A 20,361-nucleotide genomic window follows, 5' to 3' on the forward strand; every position below is an offset into this window, starting at 1 on the left:
AAAAAAAAAAAAACCAGCATGTAATTTCTGTCCTTGATGGAATGTATTAAATAAGCAAACACCCCAACAAGGAAAACAAGTACTACAATGTAAAAATATTAAGAAAAGAAAACCCTCTCACATGCATAAATGAAAGATGGCACACAAAAGGCTAGCAGTTGTCAACTGATTCAACCTATCAGACAAGTCATGCTAAATTCGGAGACTCTGTTATCGCCTCTGAAAGAAGATTAGAATCACTCTCCACTCCGCTTCTACTCTGTCTTGATTTGTTTTATATATTAAGGCTCCTGTAGTATTTCATCTGAAAAAAGATTTTCTTGTTATTTTTTAAGTCTACTTATCTTAAGTAATCTCTACACCCAACGCGGAGATGACACTCATAACTGTGAGATCGAGTCGCATGCTCTTGCAACGAAGACAGCCACGTGCCCCAGTTATTTGTTTTTAAGTTTAAAGTTCCCAAACTAATGACCGTAAGTAGCAGTAAGGCTGGATGAGTCTGTATGATTTTGTGCAAGCACAAGCTGTAGTTTCCCCGTCTGGAAAAGGGCAGCATCTTCTCTTCTGATCATCACAGGGTTATTTTAAAGTTCAAATTTATCTGTTCAACAATATCTATTAAAAGACAAAAATGGGCCAGGCCATTATGCTAACCTGAACCAAAACAATAAGATTATTTCAGGAATTAGGGCTGCCTGGGTGGCTCAGTGGGTTAAGAATCCAACTCTTGACGATTTCAGCTCTGATCATGGTCTCAGAGTTCATGAATTCGAGCCCCACCTTGGACTATGCTGACAACATGGACCTGCTTGAGATTCTCTCTCTCCCTCTTTCTCTCTCAAAACAAATAAATGAACTTAAAAAAAAAATTATTTCAGGGAATAAGTTGTGAAGGAGGTAGGGTGATAGGATAGAGTTTAAATAACACCTGAAGAGCTCATATTTGAAACTAAAGAAGCCAACCCTGGGAAGATCTAGGAAATAAAGTATTCCACACATAGGAAATAAAAATTACAAAGGTCATGGGTGAGGACCAGCAAGAAGACAGTGTGGCTACAGAAGAGTGAGCTGGAAGTGAGTGACAAGACATAAGACAGGAGAGCTGGGTGGGCCAGGCCAGAAGTTAGTTTTTAAAACTAATTTTTATTTAGTTTTAAGAGGAGTTAGGCAGATGGCATGAAATGTTAAAAGGTTTTATAAAATGGCATTGTTAGTGTTGGATTTTCTAAATTTTCTTCTCTGCACACATTCACAATCCTGTCCCTTGGTTTTCTGGCTTGTGTACGCTGGGTCTGAATGCCAGCCCTTCGAGGACCCAGAGAGGAGCCATGGGTCCTCCACCCTAAGCTTCTCCCACTCTTAGAAGTCATAAGGTGTCTAGCCAGTTTTACAAGCAAATAACAGAATAATCTTTTTTCAAATAACTGCACGTACGTTCTCCTTTCAGCTCGTGTAGCAGTGGCTCAGAGCAGTTCACTTAATCTCTTTGCAAACCGCGATGTGGAGCTAGAGCAAAGAGCCATGCTTCTCAAAAGATTAGCATTTGCTATTTTTAGCAGTGAAATTGACCAGTACCAGAAATATCTTCCAGATATACAAGGTAAATCCTGAAAAACTGTTTCACTGTCCTCCAAACTGTGTATTTTGTTGTTGTTCTTTAGTAAATACTTTTCCCTAAGCTGTTAAGTTGGGGTAAAATATACCAAGTGTAAGCAGATGGAGAACACTGCGGAACTAGAAGTTTGTCCTACTGACACAAAAATTAACACCATCAGCATGGAAAAAGAAAGTGAATTTGTAGGACTTGTCTAAATATGGTCTCTATTGTATCGTTTGGTTCAAGTTTCCTAAGAATTTGTGTTTCAGGTTGAGGCATAAGAGTGTTTTGCTGCAATCAGGCAGGTTCGTGGGTTTTTTGGTTTTTTTGTTTTTTACTGTGGATAAGGTTTTAAGGAGGACTAAAATATAGGTAAAGCCAGGAATTGAGGGCTAGAAGTAACAATTGGAGGTCTGTAGGTCTGTAGTTTGCAGGGTGTTGTATAAGGTTTTTGATAACCTTTACCAAATGGGGTAGTGGCCCTGTGTGTCCTGAACGGCACCAGTGCACTCCTCACCCTCACCGCCCCCGCCCCCACCGGATCCTCCCCAGTGGGGAGGAGCCTGCCCTGGGGCCAGACTGTTCAGACTGACTTTGTGCTAATGCAGCCACCAGCTTCAGCTGCCCAGGGCCTGGGCTGGAAATAGCAGTTGTCCTCTCTTTAGTGAGATCATTTCTCTAGGAAGATAAGTGACTCCTTTCCTTAGCTTTTATATCTAATGTCAGGTATGGCGCACACTGTTTGCCTTGTGACTTTTTTTTTTTTTAAGTTGACCAGATCAGTGCTACTCAAAAGTGTGGTCCATGGACTAGTACCAGTCTGTTATCCCATCCATGGTAAATACAGAAATTTAGAGTAAGCATTTTAAACTGTTATACCAGCTTGACAGAATCTGTTGAATCTAATGATTAGAAAATGGCATTTGTATTTTATGTCTTCCTTTAATGTGATTTTTGTCTAGTAATTCATTTTTATTTTATGGGGAATTTTTTTTTTCATTGGTCCACCAGAAAGTTTGAGAAGCTAGCTTATATGGAAAAATTCACATAAAGATGATTTTAACTCTTAACCTACTGAAAACACACTGCATTTCTTTCAGAGAGATTGGTTGAGAGTCTTCGTTTGCCCCAGGTGCCAACTCTTCACTCTCAAGTGTTCCTGTTTTTCAGAGTATTACTTTTAAGAATGTCTCCACAACATCTTACCTCACTCTGGCCTACCATGATTACCGAACTTGTGAGTTAATTCTAATCATCAGGTCATAAATCTAAACTGTAAAACAGTGTGATCAGCATCACCATGCTTACTGGATATAAAATAATCTTGGATGAGAACTGAACTCTAGTTAAGCTTGTTACTTATAGTTTTTTATAGTAGAAAGGGTAAACAGAGTCCATCTCCAGCTTAAGCTTCCAAATATGTAACATTCCCAATATTAGCTCCTTGTGAATCATTACTTCATCGGATCTGGCTTCATTTATTCTCTCATACACCAAATGTGTCACCATCGCGGCTGCCCGGCCTGGTGCTGGCCTGTCGCAGTACCTCTGAGGGGCTGAGAGATGGCTTAGTTGGATTTCCGTGGACTGACATACGGCACGTGCTCGCTCTTGAAGTGCAGCCCGTAGCTGAGGTAAGCTTGAGAGAGACTTTCACAAATACTTTGTCATCTCCCGACCAGTAAAACCTTCCCGGGTCCCCCTACACCAGTCTCTCCTTCCCAGAGCTTACCATCTTCTTTGTCTAAATGATTCGGGGAGCTTCGGATAAAAGAACACGAGTAAAGGAAGAGAAGTGAATCTGTGACTCTGAAAATCCAAACATTTATCTCACAGAGAAATTGGTTTTATATTTGTTTTAATAACTGTAACTCTGTTCCATCATTACCAAATATAAGAGGCATGGCTTCATCCCAGCTCTGGCAAGTTATTAGGAAAGCTCTGTGCTGAAATTGCAGTTTAACTTCTACAAACTCTATATAATTTCATTTGATCGTATCCTAAAATTTATTTTTGGATTCATGAAAACAGAGCATAAAGATACATTGAAAGAAAATTAAATATCAAGTCTAAATAGATATTTAACATGAATTTCATGGTCTTTAGGTACAGGTATTTTTACTGATGGAGCAGGAACTCACTGCTGATGAAGATATTTCACGGTAATATGTAATATATTTCCATATTTTCTTGTCAGTGTCCAATATCCTAAAATCATCCAGAACATTACATTACAACTAGAAGAGTATAGATACTGTTTTATATGAATACTTTATATATTAGTCTGTTACTACATAATCAATCAAATTTGGAAATAATGTAGTTTCATTGATTCCTTAGTCATTGTAGACTGTCAGCACCCAGGGCCTTTGTCCTCTAGACAAATTCAGTTTGAAGCAATCTGTCTCAGCAACGTGAGCCGGGTTGGTTTTGGAGGTCAGAGCTTATTCCTGAAACATGCAGCAAAGCCTTTCATGGCAGGTAACCTGTAACTAAGCTATCCGTGTGTCCCGATCTTCAAGAAGAATCTCAATGTACTATAATTTTATTCTTTTTAATACAGGCAGTTTACTAATATGACTAAATATAATTTTTATGTAGGAATTTTTGTACAAATAATTTTTGTACTATTTTATGTAAATTGAAAAGTTCTTGTAACACCATGTGTCTTGGATAGATTTTATTCTTCAATGCCAGGTTTATTTAAAAATGGGGTTCCCCCGTCCTAAAAACTTTATTTTTATAGAAAGAGACACCCCCCGCCCCCCCAGCAAATCTTCACAGAAAGGCATCAAGTAATAGGGAGGTCTCTGGGTTTTACAGCTGGTACTTTTACATTGATTGAGTGTAACACACGTTATTCTGTGCTACTTTTACATTCTCAAATTTTAAAGAAGAAAAGGGAACTTTGTATGTGAAGACAGCAAAATTAATTTAGTCGTGACCTTGCTCAGCAGTTACTGGTAAACTTGGCAGAAGGAAAGTATTAGCTGGCACCTTGGGAAGCCCGGGTAGGAGATGGGTCCGGCTGCTGACACACTGCTTCCCGCCTACAGGACTTCGGGCCCCTCTGTGGCTGGTCTGGAGACAACCTACACAGGAGGCAATGGCTTTTCCACTTCCTACAACAGCCAGCGGTGGTTAAACCTCTATCTATCTGCTTGCAAATTTTTGGATTTGGCTCTGGCATTGCCCTCTGAAAATCTTCCTCAGTTTCAGATGTAAGTACAAGCAGGGATATTAAATGGACATTTTTGAAAATGCTTTTGCTTTGGTGACTTATATCTAAGACTAATTTAAATTTTTTTGTGTAAGTTGAAATATTCATAATTTTTGCTAAAAAGTGGTGGGAGCTCAACACAGTTACTGGAAGTAGGTTGCTGTGGAGAAATTAGCAGAGCATTTAGTTAATGAGTATCTACCTTATGAGAGACAGTGGGAGTCATGGCTCACTGGCTTCCAGTGTAGGGGGACACAGTTGAACACATGATGAGTATTCTGTTAGCGGACATGCAGGAGCCTGTTGAGGTCACAGAGCAAAGACCCCCCACCTAGCTCTGGCCCCCAAGGGCAGATTTATATTGAGGTGATGAGTGGGGAGGCACCTGTGGAGACTCTCGGAGGTTGGGATGGACCTGGCTTGTGTAAATGCTAAGAGATTTACATTACTGGAGCAGAATGTTGTGACAAGAGGCTGGAAAGGGGCTGGATTATGAAAGGCCTCATAAGCTATGTTAGATAATTTGGACTTTCCCCTAGGGACACTGAATCATAGTAAGGAACGCAGTGATGTTATCAGGCTTGCAGCTTAGAGACTGTTTAGGCGGCATAGTTTGGACAAAGGACTAGAGATGGGCAAGACTGGAATCAAGCTTTTTATTTCAGATGATAGTGAACTGATAGCAGAGGGGAGTAGGGAGAACCTGAATATAAATACATTCTCATAAGTGCCTTTGTTTAAAAATATTTATGGTTTTTCATATTTAAATTTAAGCAAACTATGTAAAATTGATTAAATGTAGCTAACTTAAGAATTTATCCATATGATCAAATATGTATTTATATATAATGTGTTACATATTATTCTTCTGGAATGGAGTATTAATAGGATAAAGAGTAAGACATCAGAATCTGTTTTCTATATTGGACATGCTTTAAACCCCAAAAACTGCGGTTTCACAAGTTTACTTTTCATTAAATTTAATGGCAAGAACTAGAAATTCTTTTTAGATTAACTCCATTTCCTTTTTTTTTCTCCATTCGGAAACCATATACACCTACTTCTTGATAAATTTCAAAAGAAATTCAGAACGGGATCCCATGCAGATCTGTAGCAAAGCGGCCAGAATTAATTAGGATGCTTATCATCACAAAAGTGATAGAAGCTAGTCTCTTATGCTCTAGGAAGAACCATTAAGTAGTATGCTCATGGTACTGACTTGTTAGCCTCCTTGATCAGAACCAAAATCAGTTCATCCTGTTTACTTGTTAGGACAGAGTTACTAAAAAAGGGATGGGAAAGGCTGTAAAACTATAATTTTTTTTAAACTATTTTTTTTAATCTATATAAAGTAGATGATGACCTGGAAAATTTAATCTTGAAAGAATGGTATTTTTTCTAAACATGATATATATTTCAGAAGTTAAAGATATTTGATAATTTAACCACCAAAAAATGTTAAAAGTCTCTGACATAATACCATGCAATGGAAAAAGTAGCAAGTTGGGGAAAGATATTTAGGGTGTTTATGACAAAAGTCTAACTTGCTTAACATGTACAAATCAGTAACCCAGCAGGAAAATGGACCAATGAGAGAATAAAGACTTCATAGCAAAGGGCCATAGCAAGGAAAAGCCATACTCCTAAAAGAAATTCCAGTTATAAATAGCCACCAAATGGTAAAGATCTAAAAGTGGATTTCTTTTTAGAAGCATTTTTATTCATATTTTATGTGTACTCATTTTTATTCTGGTTAGGAGTATACCTTGATATTCTCCAGGTGTTCTCCAGAGAAGTTATATTAACCAAAATTCAAAATACACATGCTCTTCAAGCCAGTAATTCTATTTCCAAGTTTTTATCCTACCACCGTGCTGCCAGCTATGCATGAAAGTCAGCATTCCTGTAAGCGTCTCCATCGCGGCTCTGCATCTCATGGCAGTGGGACGATCCAGGAGACTGGCCGAGTCAGTACATCCCAACACCTGGGCACTGTGTAGTTCTTAGAGAGAATGGGGTTTTATGTGTTATCTCCAGGATATCTAATTAAATCCTCACAAGCAGCAGTCATGCCTTTTTACGTTTACCAAAGAGGAGGTTGGCTGTGTGCATGTGCGCTCTATTAGGCATGAACTCTGGACGCCTACACGAGAAACTGGCGATGTTGATGGACCCTGTGTGGGAGGGAGACACGACCGTTCTTTGGTTTTCCGTTCATAGTGTTCGAACTTTTCCCATAGTCAGATATAAATTTTAATAAAACTTACTAAAGACAAAAATACAAGAGTGGTAAGAAAAAAGTCCTACTTAATGTTTTCTTCTTTCATTTCTTTGCCCCCTTACTGTGCTGAGTGTAGGGGTCATCTGGCCCAGTATACAGTGGGGATCTTGCCAGTTGACAAACAAGGACGGAATTATTTAAGTTACTTGCTTTGTACTCATGAAGAAAAATGAGCACTTTACAACTCTAGGAGGTGATTAATAGTATCTTTATTTGCTGGTGAAGGAAAAGGTCAGATTGGGAATCCTGTCCTAGGTGACAGGGCTGCCCATGGCACAGCTGGCACCAGAGTCTGTTGAAGCAGTGCATCATGGACTTTACACTTCTGTGGCTTTGGCTCAGATGGCACGTCTTGTTACCACCGTGGATATCCTTCCTCTGTGCACAGGTACCGATGGGCCTTTATCCCAGAAGCCTCGGATGATTCGGGTTTGGAAGTCCGAAGGCAGGGCATACATCAACGAGAATTTAAACCTTATGTAGTTCGACTAGCAAAACTTCTTCGGAAAAGGGCAAAGGTATTGCATTCTTCTTTTTCTTAAGAAGACAGAATTGGTAAAATGTATTTATATCATGTCTTATGTATTTTATATCTTTCAGTATGCCTCAAGCTAATTAGACATCTTTGCCCAAGAAAATAATGAATTTAGGCTCATCAGTGAGCCTTTATGCCAAATCTTTTGTCTTTTTTGCATTAAAGTTTTTTCAGGGGCAACTGGCTGGTTCAGTTAGTGGAGCATCCGACTCTTGATCTCAGGGTTGTGAGTTCAAGCCCCACATGAGTATAGAGATTACTTTAAAAAAAAAAAAAAGCATCACAAAATTTAAAAAGTTTTATTTTGTTCCAAAATGCAGTTTGGGGATGACCCAGGTATTTTGGAGTCCTAGTTTGCAGTATGTGCTTTGAGTGCTCAGAAATTTTCCAGTCTTCTGGGGTCCCCCTAATCAGGCAGCAGCCCTACACTAAACTAAACTGCACAAACTATAGAAATGGAATGGAGAAAAGTGATTAAAGAGGAGGGTGTGCTTGGATCTGAGGACCTTAATTTAAAATCAAGTATTTTAGGAACTAAATTAAAGGGCAGAGATAAAGATGAAAGTTGGATCCAGGGTTTAGGATAGGACATGGGTACTTCTCAGTCTGATATCCTAGGTTTGAAAAACTAATCAGGACACAAACCCAGAAGCTGTGTGATGATTATGATCTCAAGAACATGCACTTTCTGTCATCCCTGCATCTCATTAGTAATGACTGTTTTTATAAGACTCCTCTCTGTATCTACCGGATAAACAAGACAGCCTTTTGCCTAAAACGTGTCCCACAGAGTAAGACAATAATTTTGATTAGAAAGCATTTTCTACACATTAAACAAGGTCTTCATGGCCAAGGACTTTTCACTGGAACAAAGGCTATGAGTTCTCCTCTTTCCTTCCACAGGACAAGGAGGAGGACTTTAAGACAGTGATTTTGGAGGGATTGGAGATGGCCAAGCATCAGGTGAGGGTGGCTTTTTGATGCTTGTGATATGGCAGCAAAAGTTGCCACATCTGGACCAAATATTGAGACACAAAGCCAGGTGGATTTCAACAAGTACGAGAGGTAAACAGGAAGGAAGTCTGTCTTCAAGTGTAGACTGGTGAAGTCAAAGGAGAAATCATTTTTATGGAAACATGTCTCACTTTTAATTTTGTTTTTGAGGAGGTGGTATAGTTCTGTTAAGAGCAGGACACCCAAACAAGTGTGCTCTTTATTGGTCAAGAGCTTTTTAGTAAAAGCCCCTCCCTCTCTTCAGGCTACAACTTGGCAGGAATATAAACAAAAAGTTACACCTTAGTTTCTCAAGCATATTACGTATTTTCCTTCAGGGTGATTTCATCTCTGCTTATCCTTTAATTACTATTGAATTGAAGCTTGATTCAGGGGACTAACAGGTGGTATGGTCAGCCAGTGATGTGAAAGTCGGCCCCAGGATGGTGATTAAAACCAGTGTTCAAGTTAAATGGAAAGAAGAGCTTTTCTATAGCCTATCATTTAGATTGGAGGTTAACTAATTGCTATTTTTTTCCTTTTTCTGGCCATAGAGAACTGGATAATTTGTTTGTTCCTTTTTAATTTAAATCTCTCTTCCTTTCTCAGAATTTCATTTTTAAATAAGCAAACAAACCTCGTGATCGCACACAAGAAAATACGATGGATTTTGCATTTGCTATCTTCTCTAGGAATCTAGTGATATTAAATATTAGGTAAACTAAGTTTCTCAGCAACATCTGACCTAATCAGTATAGTAGTTCTGCTTTCTAAGTCCCACCTGATTTTTTCCCATTTTCTATCCAATTCACATGTTTTCATTCTAAGTGTTTGTATCAGTGATTCTGCCCAAACTCAAAACATCTCCAATTCTCTCCTAAGTTCCCCTAGATAGATTGATATCTACAACTTTATATCTAGTTGGCTTCCTAAACTAGCTTCTAGGTTAGTTTTAACAAATGATTTTACCTGCATTTCTATCTAGTTGACAGGTTTCACCTGCATTCTCATTTGACTTCCTTTCTGGAAGGTAATTTTTCCCCATTTTTTAAAATGAGGAACTCTCCTGTATCTTGCCCAAGGACGCTCCGCAGTAAATTGCAGAGCCCAGACCTTAGCCCAGTTATTTTGACTCCAGGTGCAGCTTTCCTCTTCATGTTGTTTACACAACACAGAAACAGCAGTGTCTCTCCTGAGTACTCTTTTCCTTTCTCTTGTAGGGACAATAATTATTCCCTCTGAACCCTACTACCATCTTGTGGCAATAAGTTTAAGCCATTTGGCTAAAAGGGAATCAACTGGTTACTAATGGTGAAATGTAGACGACTGTTTTTGTCTCTTCCTAACTCTCTTCTGTAGTCACCTTGTGACTTAGTCTTTGGTTACATTAGTGGGAGTCCAGAAATCTGGGAGCTTTTTGAGTATATGCAAAGCACAACATAAATTTTTAATATGTGACTTTCCCTATCCAAAACCGATTCTGCTAACTAAGCTTACCTGTGCACTCCAGTTGGAAGATATTACTATAGTGTTGGACCCCTCTATCTACACTTAATAACTGGCACTATAAGGCTTCAGTTAGAAGCAAGATTTTAATCCAGTCTCGAATGGATCCTTAAGGTTGTCATTTGTTTTTGTTAACTGTTGCTGATGCTTATACCCTTTTAAATTTTCTCATGTACTGTATCCTCTGTAATAACCATTCCCTTTGTGTTTTTACAGAAGAATCCAGAGGAAGACAACTCAGGGAGAACGTTGGGCTGGGAGCCGGGGCACTTGCTGCTGACTGTCTGCACCGTGCGCAGCATTGAGCAGCTGCTGCCATTCTTCAACGTCCTCAGCCAGGTCTTCAACAGCAAGGTCACCAGCCGATGTGCCGGACACTCAGGGAGCCCCATCCTCTACTCAAACACCTTCCCTAATAAGGACATGAAACTGGAGAACCACAAACCATTTTCCAGCAAAGCCAGGCAAAAAATAGAAGAAATGGTAGAAAAAGATTTTCTGGAAGGAGTCATTAAAACTTGAAGCACCGCAAATGGCTCCATTCAGTTAAATGTAAATGTAATTATTTAAAACAAACATTGCTCTGAGTTGTATAGTTTTTTTTTCTTTTTTGTATGTAACAAAACACATTTCAGGTTGTATTTAATTTAAATATTTGTAAATAAGAGCAAATGTCTGAATGTGGCCTGAATCAAGTTTAAATATTGTTGGCTCATATTGATTATGGTGCCTAAGAGAGATCTATATATACATATACAGTCCCATTGTCCTGAGTTGTCTTAAACCTGCAAAATACACACTGCACATTTTTTGCTATTGGTTTCAGGCTTTGTTTAATTTAGATTCATTGGGATCTTTCCATTATTAACCACATTCCAGTATCAGAATGGTGGCGCTTCTCTGTCAGAGGCTCGGTACAGCATGACAGTTAGTGCCCTTCCACGTACCCTCACTGAGAGGAACAGAGAGTACCGAAGCCGGGCCCTGCAGCCTCATCACTGCAGCACGAGCGTCTCACCCTGAGTACAGAATAGAGACGTGCAGCCTCCATGTCACACCTCGAACTCCTGGTGATGTTAACCGATGAGGTAAGTCATTTAAAAATCATTCTAAATTTTGCTGTGGAAAAAACTGGTTGTGTAAAGTCTTCTCCGCCCTCCCTATCTGTATCAACAATGGTGAATCCTGCAAAACAACGATCACGGTTAGGTAACAGCGATAGAAAAGTAACAGCGATAGAAAAGACATTCCAAGGAGTTGGTAATAAGGTTTAATTTTCCAGCAGCCTTCATGAATTTGTCCCTGCCTGTACTATAAAGTCCATGATTAAGCCCCCCCGAGAACTTTACATTAGTGAAATCGAAATTCGATTTAAGGTTCATTCTAACAGATATAAGGTTTCCCTATTTCTAAGTAAGAGTTGTGGTAGTGTTTAAGAAAAATAATCCAATCTAGAAACAGTTTAGTAAGGAGCATCGTAAACATGATTACAAATGTGTCTAAACCTGTCACAATAATGGCAGTACTATTATTTTATAAAAACTTTTTATATTCATGACAAACTAGATTTTTAAAAAGGATCTTCAGAAACCTGGTTAGGGTGCTTCTCCAACTCCTCCAGCCAACTCAAAGACGGCCAGGCTCACTGCACGCGCAAGGCTATCCGCATTCTCCTGCAAATGACATGAAAGGCAGCATCCATCAGGTAACCTACAACTCTGAGGGAAGGGAAGAGAACTTCCTGACTTTGTCTCACTAGCATACCCAAATGAAAAATTTTTTTTTCACCTTTCAGTAACAAATTCCAAAACTCTTAGATAAATGGAAAATTCAAATTCTTCCAAGTCCGGTGAGTTCTTGGTTAATCAGATTGTAAAATTAGTTATCATTCAAAAATTCAATAAAACCTAGGCCAATTGTGGCCCAGCTTTTCAAGACTAAAAGTAAGTAACAATTAAGGTCCCAGATGGCCTAACCTTGTGCCAAAAAGCTGCCAGCTCCCTTTAGAGTGGGCTGAATAGGCACTTATGATTGCCTCAGCTGTGCAAACATGTATCAAGCTGTTAAGAGTACAAGAGTGTGTGAAGAGGGCAAAGTTTAAAAATCCAGACTGTGAAGCCTTGACTTTCTTAGGAAAAGAGCACGGGCACAGAGCAAGGCTGTTTAAAGGAAATTATTTTGAAAAACAAATCAGAGACAAAGACGAATATCAGTCAACCTGGATGATGGTACCAGTTAACTGGGACTTGTACCTCAAAGCCTGTTGTTTTCATAAAGCAATAGGATTATGTTTTTAAAGGAGGAAAAAAGGATCATCCACTTCAGGCCACAGAAGCTTACATGGCAAAGTATCTATTGATTATTCATGCCATAGTTAGAAACACGACACTTTCCAGAAGTCTGGAATAAAAAGACAAGTATTTGGGGAAATAAACTATGTTGGTCTAATTTCGTTCAACGAACTACTGATGAAAGCAATCTTCTAGTCTTGATATAAACCTAAAATTCTCCATAAACAATCATCAGAGTGAGAATGCAACACTATTGAAATGGTTTTCTTTTCTCTCCTACTCCTACCCCCACTACCCAAGGTATCAGCCTCTTCCTGCACATTTTTTCAATAGACCCATCCCAGCCTACCTGCGAGTCCGCTTCTGCATACACTCGGACTATATCCTCTGTACCAGAAGGCCGGACAAAAGCTCGGGAAAGCTTGTGCTTCTTCACCAGGTCACTGATCGCCTCCTGTAGTCCTGGGGGCGTAACGACTTGTCTTTCAGCGTCAGTGGTGCTGATAACTTGCCTGTCTGCAACCTATGCACAAGCATTTCATAGTTGTTACTGTGTAAGTCTAACCTGTTCAACAGAATTCCCACCAAGGACTGTGAACATCTCAACAGTAACAGACCCACATTGCAGCTTATTGTACCACACAGTGCAACTAATTAAAATTTTTAATTTTTATTTCTGCCAAAATCAGGGTTATAAGTTTCAGTTATAGCTTCTTTAGACTCTAAAGAATTACCTTTAGCAAAAATAGACAACATTTCCACAGTCTTACAGTTACCACTAAAATAGTGGCCAGGAAGTACTGTATGACTTAAGTCGGATCAAATAACTGTCACTGATCAAAAACTAAGTACTTATAAACTGTTGAAAGCAGCAACCTATTATTATGTAAGAGAGTCATAATAAAAATCTAAATACACCAATCATTAGCCATTTCTGTGACCTCAGGCTTTACCACCTCTAACTATCTTTCACAGATTCTGCTGGTGAGTGTGCACACTGGTATAAATCTGTACAGAATTCAATTAGCATTTATATGAACTGCCTTTAAAAAATTTCCTTTTGAGCCCACAGATCTACTTCTCGGCATCTAGCCCCAGGAAGTTCTGCGTGACCTAAGAACAACGCAAAGGAAGTATTTTCACTTGCAATAATAGACTAGCAGGATTACTTCAAAATAACCTGAGGGCCATGGAGAGCAGTCGAGGACAGTAGCAGAAATCTGGAGAAGCTGAGCACACAGCAGTTTTACTTTTTTGTTCTCTCCACATTTTTATCTGTTTTAAATTTTCCATAATAAAATCTTTATTATAAATGGTAATATGTATTACTTTTTCTTTTCAAGTCTGTAAACTGAATACCTCAAACATCTGACTAGTTAAGAGTTAGGATACATGGCATTTTCTATAAAATTTATATGTACACAATGAAACATGACACACGGAATATTTTTACATAGAGATTGGAGATAATACAGTTTTGTTAATATTCAGGAAAGAAGTAATTTTAAAATATTGCTCAGACCTTAACTTTGAGCTGTCTGTTTGGAAGATCCGTATAAAGGGCATCCCACTGTTGTATAGTCAAGTCCTTCAGAGTCAAGATGGCCTCAATCACCAGCATATCAGAAATAGCATCACCAGCCGTCTGCAAGACACAATGAAAGAAAGCACTCGTGGATATGAATGCTTTTAGAAAACAAATCACAGTATCCTGTGCTTCCGCTCCAGCCTTACACCAGGTTATTAAACTGGAGTGTGTGGAGACATAAAAGGGAAGACCACAATGAGTTATACAGAGAATACTGAAACTAGCTCTTGAGAAACTTGCCTTCACTCTTCCTCCTCATCGATAAAATCAGACTGGATAACTAGCTCCAAACCCTTTGTTTCTTCATTTACAAAATGGGAATTATAATAACCCTTCTCCCTGGGTTATTGCAAGGATTACACGGAGGTATGTGAAGTGCCTAGTATGTGCAAGATACTCAAATATTCTGTCACTTTTCCGCATCCGACTCTTTGCTTCCTCTGCCATACTGTAGACTCCAATCTCAACGATTCAACACGTATACACAGACTCAGTAGCTGACGGAATCTTTTGAATCTAGATGGAAACTACTCATTATGCTTACAAGTTTCCATCATAAAATATAGGGGGAAGGAAGCACATCAGTTTCTGTCACTGCATTTCAGTGTCCATCTCAACCATACACACCACTGCGGCAAGGAAGTTGCCAGAACTTGTCCAGTTTGATTTTGTATACAACGTACTATTCTGTCTACCCTGCGAATAATGGCAAAGTAACCAAGAGATCGCCACCCTCCAGCTCTGACCTGGTTAAACAAGTCCAGAATGTTTTCAAGCGTCTTAGCAGCAGCTTTCCTTTTCTCATCTTCCAATTCTTTTGCTAGTTGTCTTATCTTTGTTTCGGCAGCTTTACTAAACAGTACCTGCAAGGAAGGCATAAACACACAATCACAAAACACTCTCTCCATGCCCCAGGCATCCAAGTTAAACCATTTTTGAAACTCTCAATCTGGAAAGACTGAAGAGAAGTTCAATAATGGCAGTCTTACAATGTACGAAATTGACAAGATCAAATCAGAACCCAAAAGATACTAGTTGGGGGGAAAATCCTTTATGGATTAAAGAGCTGGTTATCAAAATATAAAGAGCTGATTACAAAGAAAATGCCACTCTGACAGAGGCAAATGTACATGATGAGTATACTGTGTGTGCGCCTCCGCCAGCTAAATTGGTTCTGTGCAACCAGATTCTTTAAGCCTCTCTGTATCCGTTTTACTTGAAAAAATAAATATATAGTTCAACATAACAAGTACAGTTGTCCTAAAATTTTGAAGGACAGAAGCTAGATAAAAGAGTTCATTATATTTATTAACTATGGCAAATTTACCATGCATATTATATACATCATGTTCCTCAAAATCCCTGTCATTTCAAAATGTTTTGCCCATTAGTTTAGTTCCTTCAGAGTGGCTCAATACTCTAGTCAGCACTTGATGAAATGACATGTTTGTTGGTAAACTAGAATACACTCTGGTCACTATTTCTGCTAGAACACAGCCATATGCACTCCCTTATCCTACACCAACAGAGCTGATAGGCGCAACAGAGACCTTATGGGCCAAAGTCTAAAATATTCTCTGCCCTTTAAAATCATTTATCAACTATTATATCACTGACATTATATTTTAACTGCATTTCCTAAGACATTGTTTTTCTTATGATCATGGCTTCTAGAAATCAGTTCAGAATTAATGAAAATAATCTGACCTAGGTAACATTTTCTGTTGGCCACCTTCAATCTATTTATGAAATGAGGTGTGGCATAAAAATGTTTTAAAAAAATGTGAACCTTAGGAATATACTAAAAACCACTCACTACATTTCAAAATGGTGAATTTTAAAGTATGTGAACTATATCTCAAAAAATTATTTAAATGTTCTACCTACAAAAAGCACCATAAAATTTTTATATGCTTATTTCTAATTATACTCATTTCTAGTTCATAACTTAATTCTTAAGCATTCCAACACTTTTCAATTTACCACGGCTACAGAACTTTCCTTTTACCACTTTCATTTAAAAAAAATCTGCTTGTAAGAAAATTAAGAACTACTTATTTTTTTAAGAAACTATAACGGTGCCTGGGTGGCTCAGTTGTGCATCCAACTCCTGATTTTGGCTCAGGTCATGATCTCGAAGTGCCCTGCTTTGTGCTCGTGCTGAGCGTAGAGCCTGCTAGGGATTCTCTCTCCCTCTCCCTCTGCCTCTCCCCTGCTCGTGCTCTCAAAAAATAAACACAAAAAACCCTGTAGGAACAAATTACTATTATCTGTTCACACGCAAAGACCATTAACAATCCAAAAACCAGTTTCAGCAAACATAAGAATACATTAAGTTAACCGAATCTTACTCTACCAGCATACTGATCATTTCAACAAAGGGGGGGAGGCGATTATAACCTATTACTACTCAGAGAATTCTCATCATTAAAAAAGTCCAGCTAAAGCTGGTTGTAACTGAAGAGAACTTACTGTGCCATGCCCATTTGCTTCAAAATAAACTCCAATGTCAAACTCTTGAGCCTTGTGGTGCAAATGTTTTACACCAGTTTTAGTACAATAGACAGGTACCTATGACACATATTTAAAGAAACACAATAGCGGTTATCCAGTCAGCAAATATATACTATATACCTACTCTCCCAAGGCTACAACAGGGAACAAACCCACTGGAGCTATTTAGTGAGGAAGACAAGCAATTGAAATACCAAATGCTAAGTGTTAGTATGGGAAGAGAAGGCACTATAGAGACCACAACCAAGTGAAACAGCAAGGCGAGAGAGATGAGGGTCACGGTCCCCTGATAAGACAATGTAAGATTTTAAGTGGGGGAGTGACAAGATCTAATTGTGTCGAAAGCTCCATTAGCTACAATGTGGAGAATGGCTTGGAGCAGAGCTCTGCAAGCTTTACTACAAAAGGACATAAATATTTGAATCATATGATTTCATTCACAATTGCTCACTTCTGCCACTAGTGTGAGCAGTCACAGAAAATACAGAAACAAATGTGCATGGTTGTATTCCAGTAAAGCTGTTCATAAACATGTGGCAGGCTAGATTTGGTCCACAGGCCAGTTTCTGAATCCCTGACTTAGAAGGTTAAAAGACATTGGTTAGGAGGTTTCTAGGACTAATCCCACTAAGAAATTATGGTGGTTGGACTAGCAACACTAGACAGTCTAAATCTTGGATGGATCTGAGAGAGAAGGGTGGTTAATAAGTCTGTTAGTGGCAAATTGCAAGAGATCGAGATCAAATAAGATTGGCAATTGATTAGATTTATAAAACCTCAGGAAAGGTTAGAGCTAAAAATATTTAACTCACCCACAGAAGAATTAATGAGTAACAGTTTTTGTTGTATTCGTTTCTTAAACAGGTTATCTTACCTATAAAAATGCTTAAGACTGAAAAGGAAAGAAATACTAAAATGATGACCCAAATGCTGAGACTCCCTGTTAAATGGTAGGCAGCTGAGCCCCAGTGGAGTCCCCTGACTTGTGTTTACTACAGCCTTATATTTAAATCAGGTCACAAACTAGCAGCCTCCAGATGTGTTTTATTTTGCCTATTTATTTTAATTAAATATTGAATCAGGGGCACCTGGGTGGCTCAGTCAGTTAAGCGTCCAGCTTCAGCTCAGTCATGATCTCATGGTTCATGAGGTCAAGCCCTGTGTCGGGCTCTGTGCTGACAGCTCAGAGCCTGGAGCCTATTTTGGATTCTGTGTCTCCCTCTCTCTCTCTGACCCTCCCCTGCTCGTGCTGCCTCTGTCTCTCAAAAATAAAATAAAAAATATTTTAAAAAATTTAAATATTGAATCAGCTGCCAAGACTTAGAAAGTAGTAGGAGAGTCACATAAAAATTTAGATTTTCAGCTTTTCTTGAAGAATCTGACTAAATGTGACAGCAGCTGGCCTGTCTGGGCACACTCTTCCTAGTCCTTATCTACCTGCTGTACTTTTTCACTTCACTTATCCAGATTCTACAAGAATTGGACTTTGCCACCCTTGCTTAAAAAAAATGGAAAAGCAACAAAAAACTAGTAAAATGCAGGAATTTGAAAAGGGATACACAAAAATTGGAAAATACACTAGCTAGTGAGAAAGAGTAAAGGCAAACAGACCTAATTTTGGCCACGGACCCTCCGACTCTTAGAGCAGGTGATGGGACAAAGGGGATGGTCAGTCATCTGGTCGATGTTGGGGAAAAAGTCAGAAACAAAACCTCCTACCAACCCAGAAAACTTTTCCATAGAAGAGTAAGAAAATAGTTTTAGTTACTGAACACACATCAAGCTAGACTGTGATGCACGCCACAAGCAATGTGTTAAGGACTACAGACAGAAATCTCACCCTTTATAATACAGCTGACGGTAGCTAGTAACAGATCCCACCCCCGAACAAACTTTCCTGTGCTCCTGCAGAGGTCCTATCCTTGGACATGTCGGGAAGAGTCCAATCTCAGCAAGAATCTCTGACCCTCAATAACTGACTGAAGTCCTCACCCCGGACCATCCCCCAGCTAATACCTAATCACACTGGCCCGTCTTCCAAAGAACCCTGTAAGGTGTATTCAGTCAGAATCCTCCCTGACCCTGAAGACTCCTCAGTAATTTGCCATTCACCACCCCCTCTCCTGGCCCACCTTGCTCCTTGGCAACAAAATCTCTACCTATCCTTGTTGTATTAGGAATTGAGCCCAGGTTTGTCCCCCACTGTGAAACCCCAAAGCAATAGTCCCTATGCTTACAGAAGAAGTCTCAAGAAGACTTTACAGGGCCACGTGTCACACAATTTGTTTTAAATTTACCTGATAACTGTGGTGGCAACATGTTTAGTCCTTACCAAAGGAATAATAAAACTTCTGATATCTCAGTAACTAGTAAATATATGTGGCTGGTTCCAAGCTGTAACTAACTTAAACTCTCAGGAGCCTGGGAGACAGAATTCTATTTTCCCTGAAGTTTATATTTCAATGAGGGGACTCTAAACCCTTATGGAAAACATTCTTAAACTATAAAACTTGCTTAGTCTTTAAAAAGGTTTATATTCATTATAAAGGAGGCACAGAAAAGAATTACAAGTTTTCTAAAAGAAATGATTTAAGAAAAGGGAAGTAAGGGGGGAGGGGAGTCTCCTTCCCTTTTTGCATCAGGGACAATTTTTTTCCCTTATCTTTGATATCTTCCCCTTAAATGGACAACAGCTCAGCTTCATGTACCACAACCTGTTCACTTGGATGCGGGCACTGTTTTCCTCAGAAATACCTTAGAATAGAATTATTAAGAAGCTACCAGGAAATGGAAATGGTTCAATACCTTCATAACTTCTTCAAGATACCGTGTTGAACTTCCATTTGCATACGCAGTTTGTACAACACCAATATTCAAACTTTCTCCAATCTAGATAAAAACAATGACAATTGCCATCAAAAGTAAAAACACTAACTACGAAAGCAAACAGAGTTCTAAAGGATGCCAACATTACCAGCCAGTTTATGCAATAAATGCCTAAAATGAAAATTTACACATATGCCAGAAAAAAATGCTAAAATACTTTTGAGCATTATTTAATCTCTACAAGGATTCCTTTCCAAAGAAGCTGGTGATTTCCTGACCTCTCTCTTTAGTTGTTTTAATAAAAGTATTTATTGAATTCTTTAAGTATAGCTTTTCCCACATAATAACTACTTCCCATTACATTCTATACTAAAAGTTGGCCTCAGTTTTCCAAAAGAGCAAAGGAGAATAAACCTCTCTCACATTACTAAGCACATTATAACATACTAAATACGTCTCTCAAAGGATGAGGTCTTCTGTTTAAACAAACTTGAGGTTTGGGAAGTGATGATGTAACGCTCACTAAAGTGTCAGTTGTGAAGACACCAAAACTTCATAAAGTTTCAAATCATAAAATTCTGCCAGTATAGGAAGAAAAGAGCACTACCTTCAGGTTCCAAAACCCATGTCCCATACTGACACAGGTTTCTGGCCACAAACATAAGAAACTTCATATAAATTGTGCCTTTGAGACAATGTTAGTCACCAGGGAGTCTTGTTTTAAAGAGAAGTCAGTCAATCAACTCACACCATACCTCCAACAGAAGCTCTTTAAGGAATCTGCTAATCAGTGTTGCTATCTTGTCTCCATCTATGAGATGAAAGTGACCGTCTACATCGAGGTAGTAATAAACAATTCTGTCTGCATCTCCATCAAAGGAACAGCATCTTTCATTAGACTTCATTTCTATTCCTAGCACACAGAATTTCAAAACGCATTTCAGTCAAGGAAATGGGGATAAAACTCGATATAAAAAGTTTTTTCTCTTACATTAGTTACAAGGGAG

General features: G+C 38.8%; 2 protein-coding genes across 8 annotated transcripts in view; one reads left to right on the forward strand and one right to left on the reverse strand.

Moving 5' to 3' along the window:
* The window catches only part of DOP1A (DOP1 leucine zipper like protein A), a 117,903-nt gene extending 104,155 nt beyond the window's left edge, over window positions 1-13,748 (forward strand). For 4 of the 6 annotated variants that reach the window (XM_029945490.1, XM_029945491.1, XM_029945493.1 and 1 more), the window contains 7 exons: window positions 1,451-1,603; window positions 2,701-2,837; window positions 3,707-3,762; window positions 4,657-4,821; window positions 7,490-7,619; window positions 8,540-8,599; window positions 10,352-10,955. In XM_029945490.1, coding sequence (XP_029801350.1) covers window positions 1,451-1,603; window positions 2,701-2,837; window positions 3,707-3,762; window positions 4,657-4,821; window positions 7,490-7,619; window positions 8,540-8,599; window positions 10,352-10,657 — 1,007 coding nt within the window. In that variant the 3' untranslated portion in view covers window positions 10,658-10,955. Of the gene's footprint in view, window positions 1-1,450; window positions 1,604-2,700; window positions 2,838-3,706; window positions 3,763-4,656; window positions 4,822-7,489; window positions 7,620-8,539; window positions 8,600-10,351; window positions 10,956-11,014; window positions 11,224-12,726 lie in introns of those variants that run through there. The other 2 variants (XR_003911210.1, XM_029945492.1) reach the window with 2 other exon arrangements.
* The window catches only part of PGM3 (phosphoglucomutase 3), a 23,250-nt gene continuing 13,641 nt past the window's right edge, over window positions 10,753-20,361 (reverse strand). The window contains exons 7-14 of one of the 2 annotated variants that reach the window (XM_029945496.1): window positions 20,110-20,267; window positions 19,334-19,417; window positions 16,487-16,585; window positions 14,761-14,877; window positions 13,949-14,071; window positions 12,776-12,949; window positions 11,727-11,808; window positions 10,753-11,320 (exon numbers count right to left, since the gene is read on the reverse strand). In XM_029945496.1, the coding sequence (XP_029801356.1) occupies window positions 11,731-11,808; window positions 12,776-12,949; window positions 13,949-14,071; window positions 14,761-14,877; window positions 16,487-16,585; window positions 19,334-19,417; window positions 20,110-20,267 (833 nt within the window). In that variant the 3' untranslated portion in view covers window positions 10,753-11,320; window positions 11,727-11,730. Of the gene's footprint in view, window positions 11,321-11,385; window positions 11,809-12,775; window positions 12,950-13,948; window positions 14,072-14,760; window positions 14,878-16,486; window positions 16,586-19,333; window positions 19,418-20,109; window positions 20,268-20,361 lie in introns of those variants that run through there. The other variant, XM_029945495.1, reaches the window with a different exon arrangement.

Source organism: Suricata suricatta, chromosome 7 (genome assembly GCF_006229205.1).
Source record: "Suricata suricatta isolate VVHF042 chromosome 7, meerkat_22Aug2017_6uvM2_HiC, whole genome shotgun sequence".
Taxonomy (NCBI): Eukaryota; Metazoa; Chordata; class Mammalia; order Carnivora; family Herpestidae; genus Suricata; species Suricata suricatta.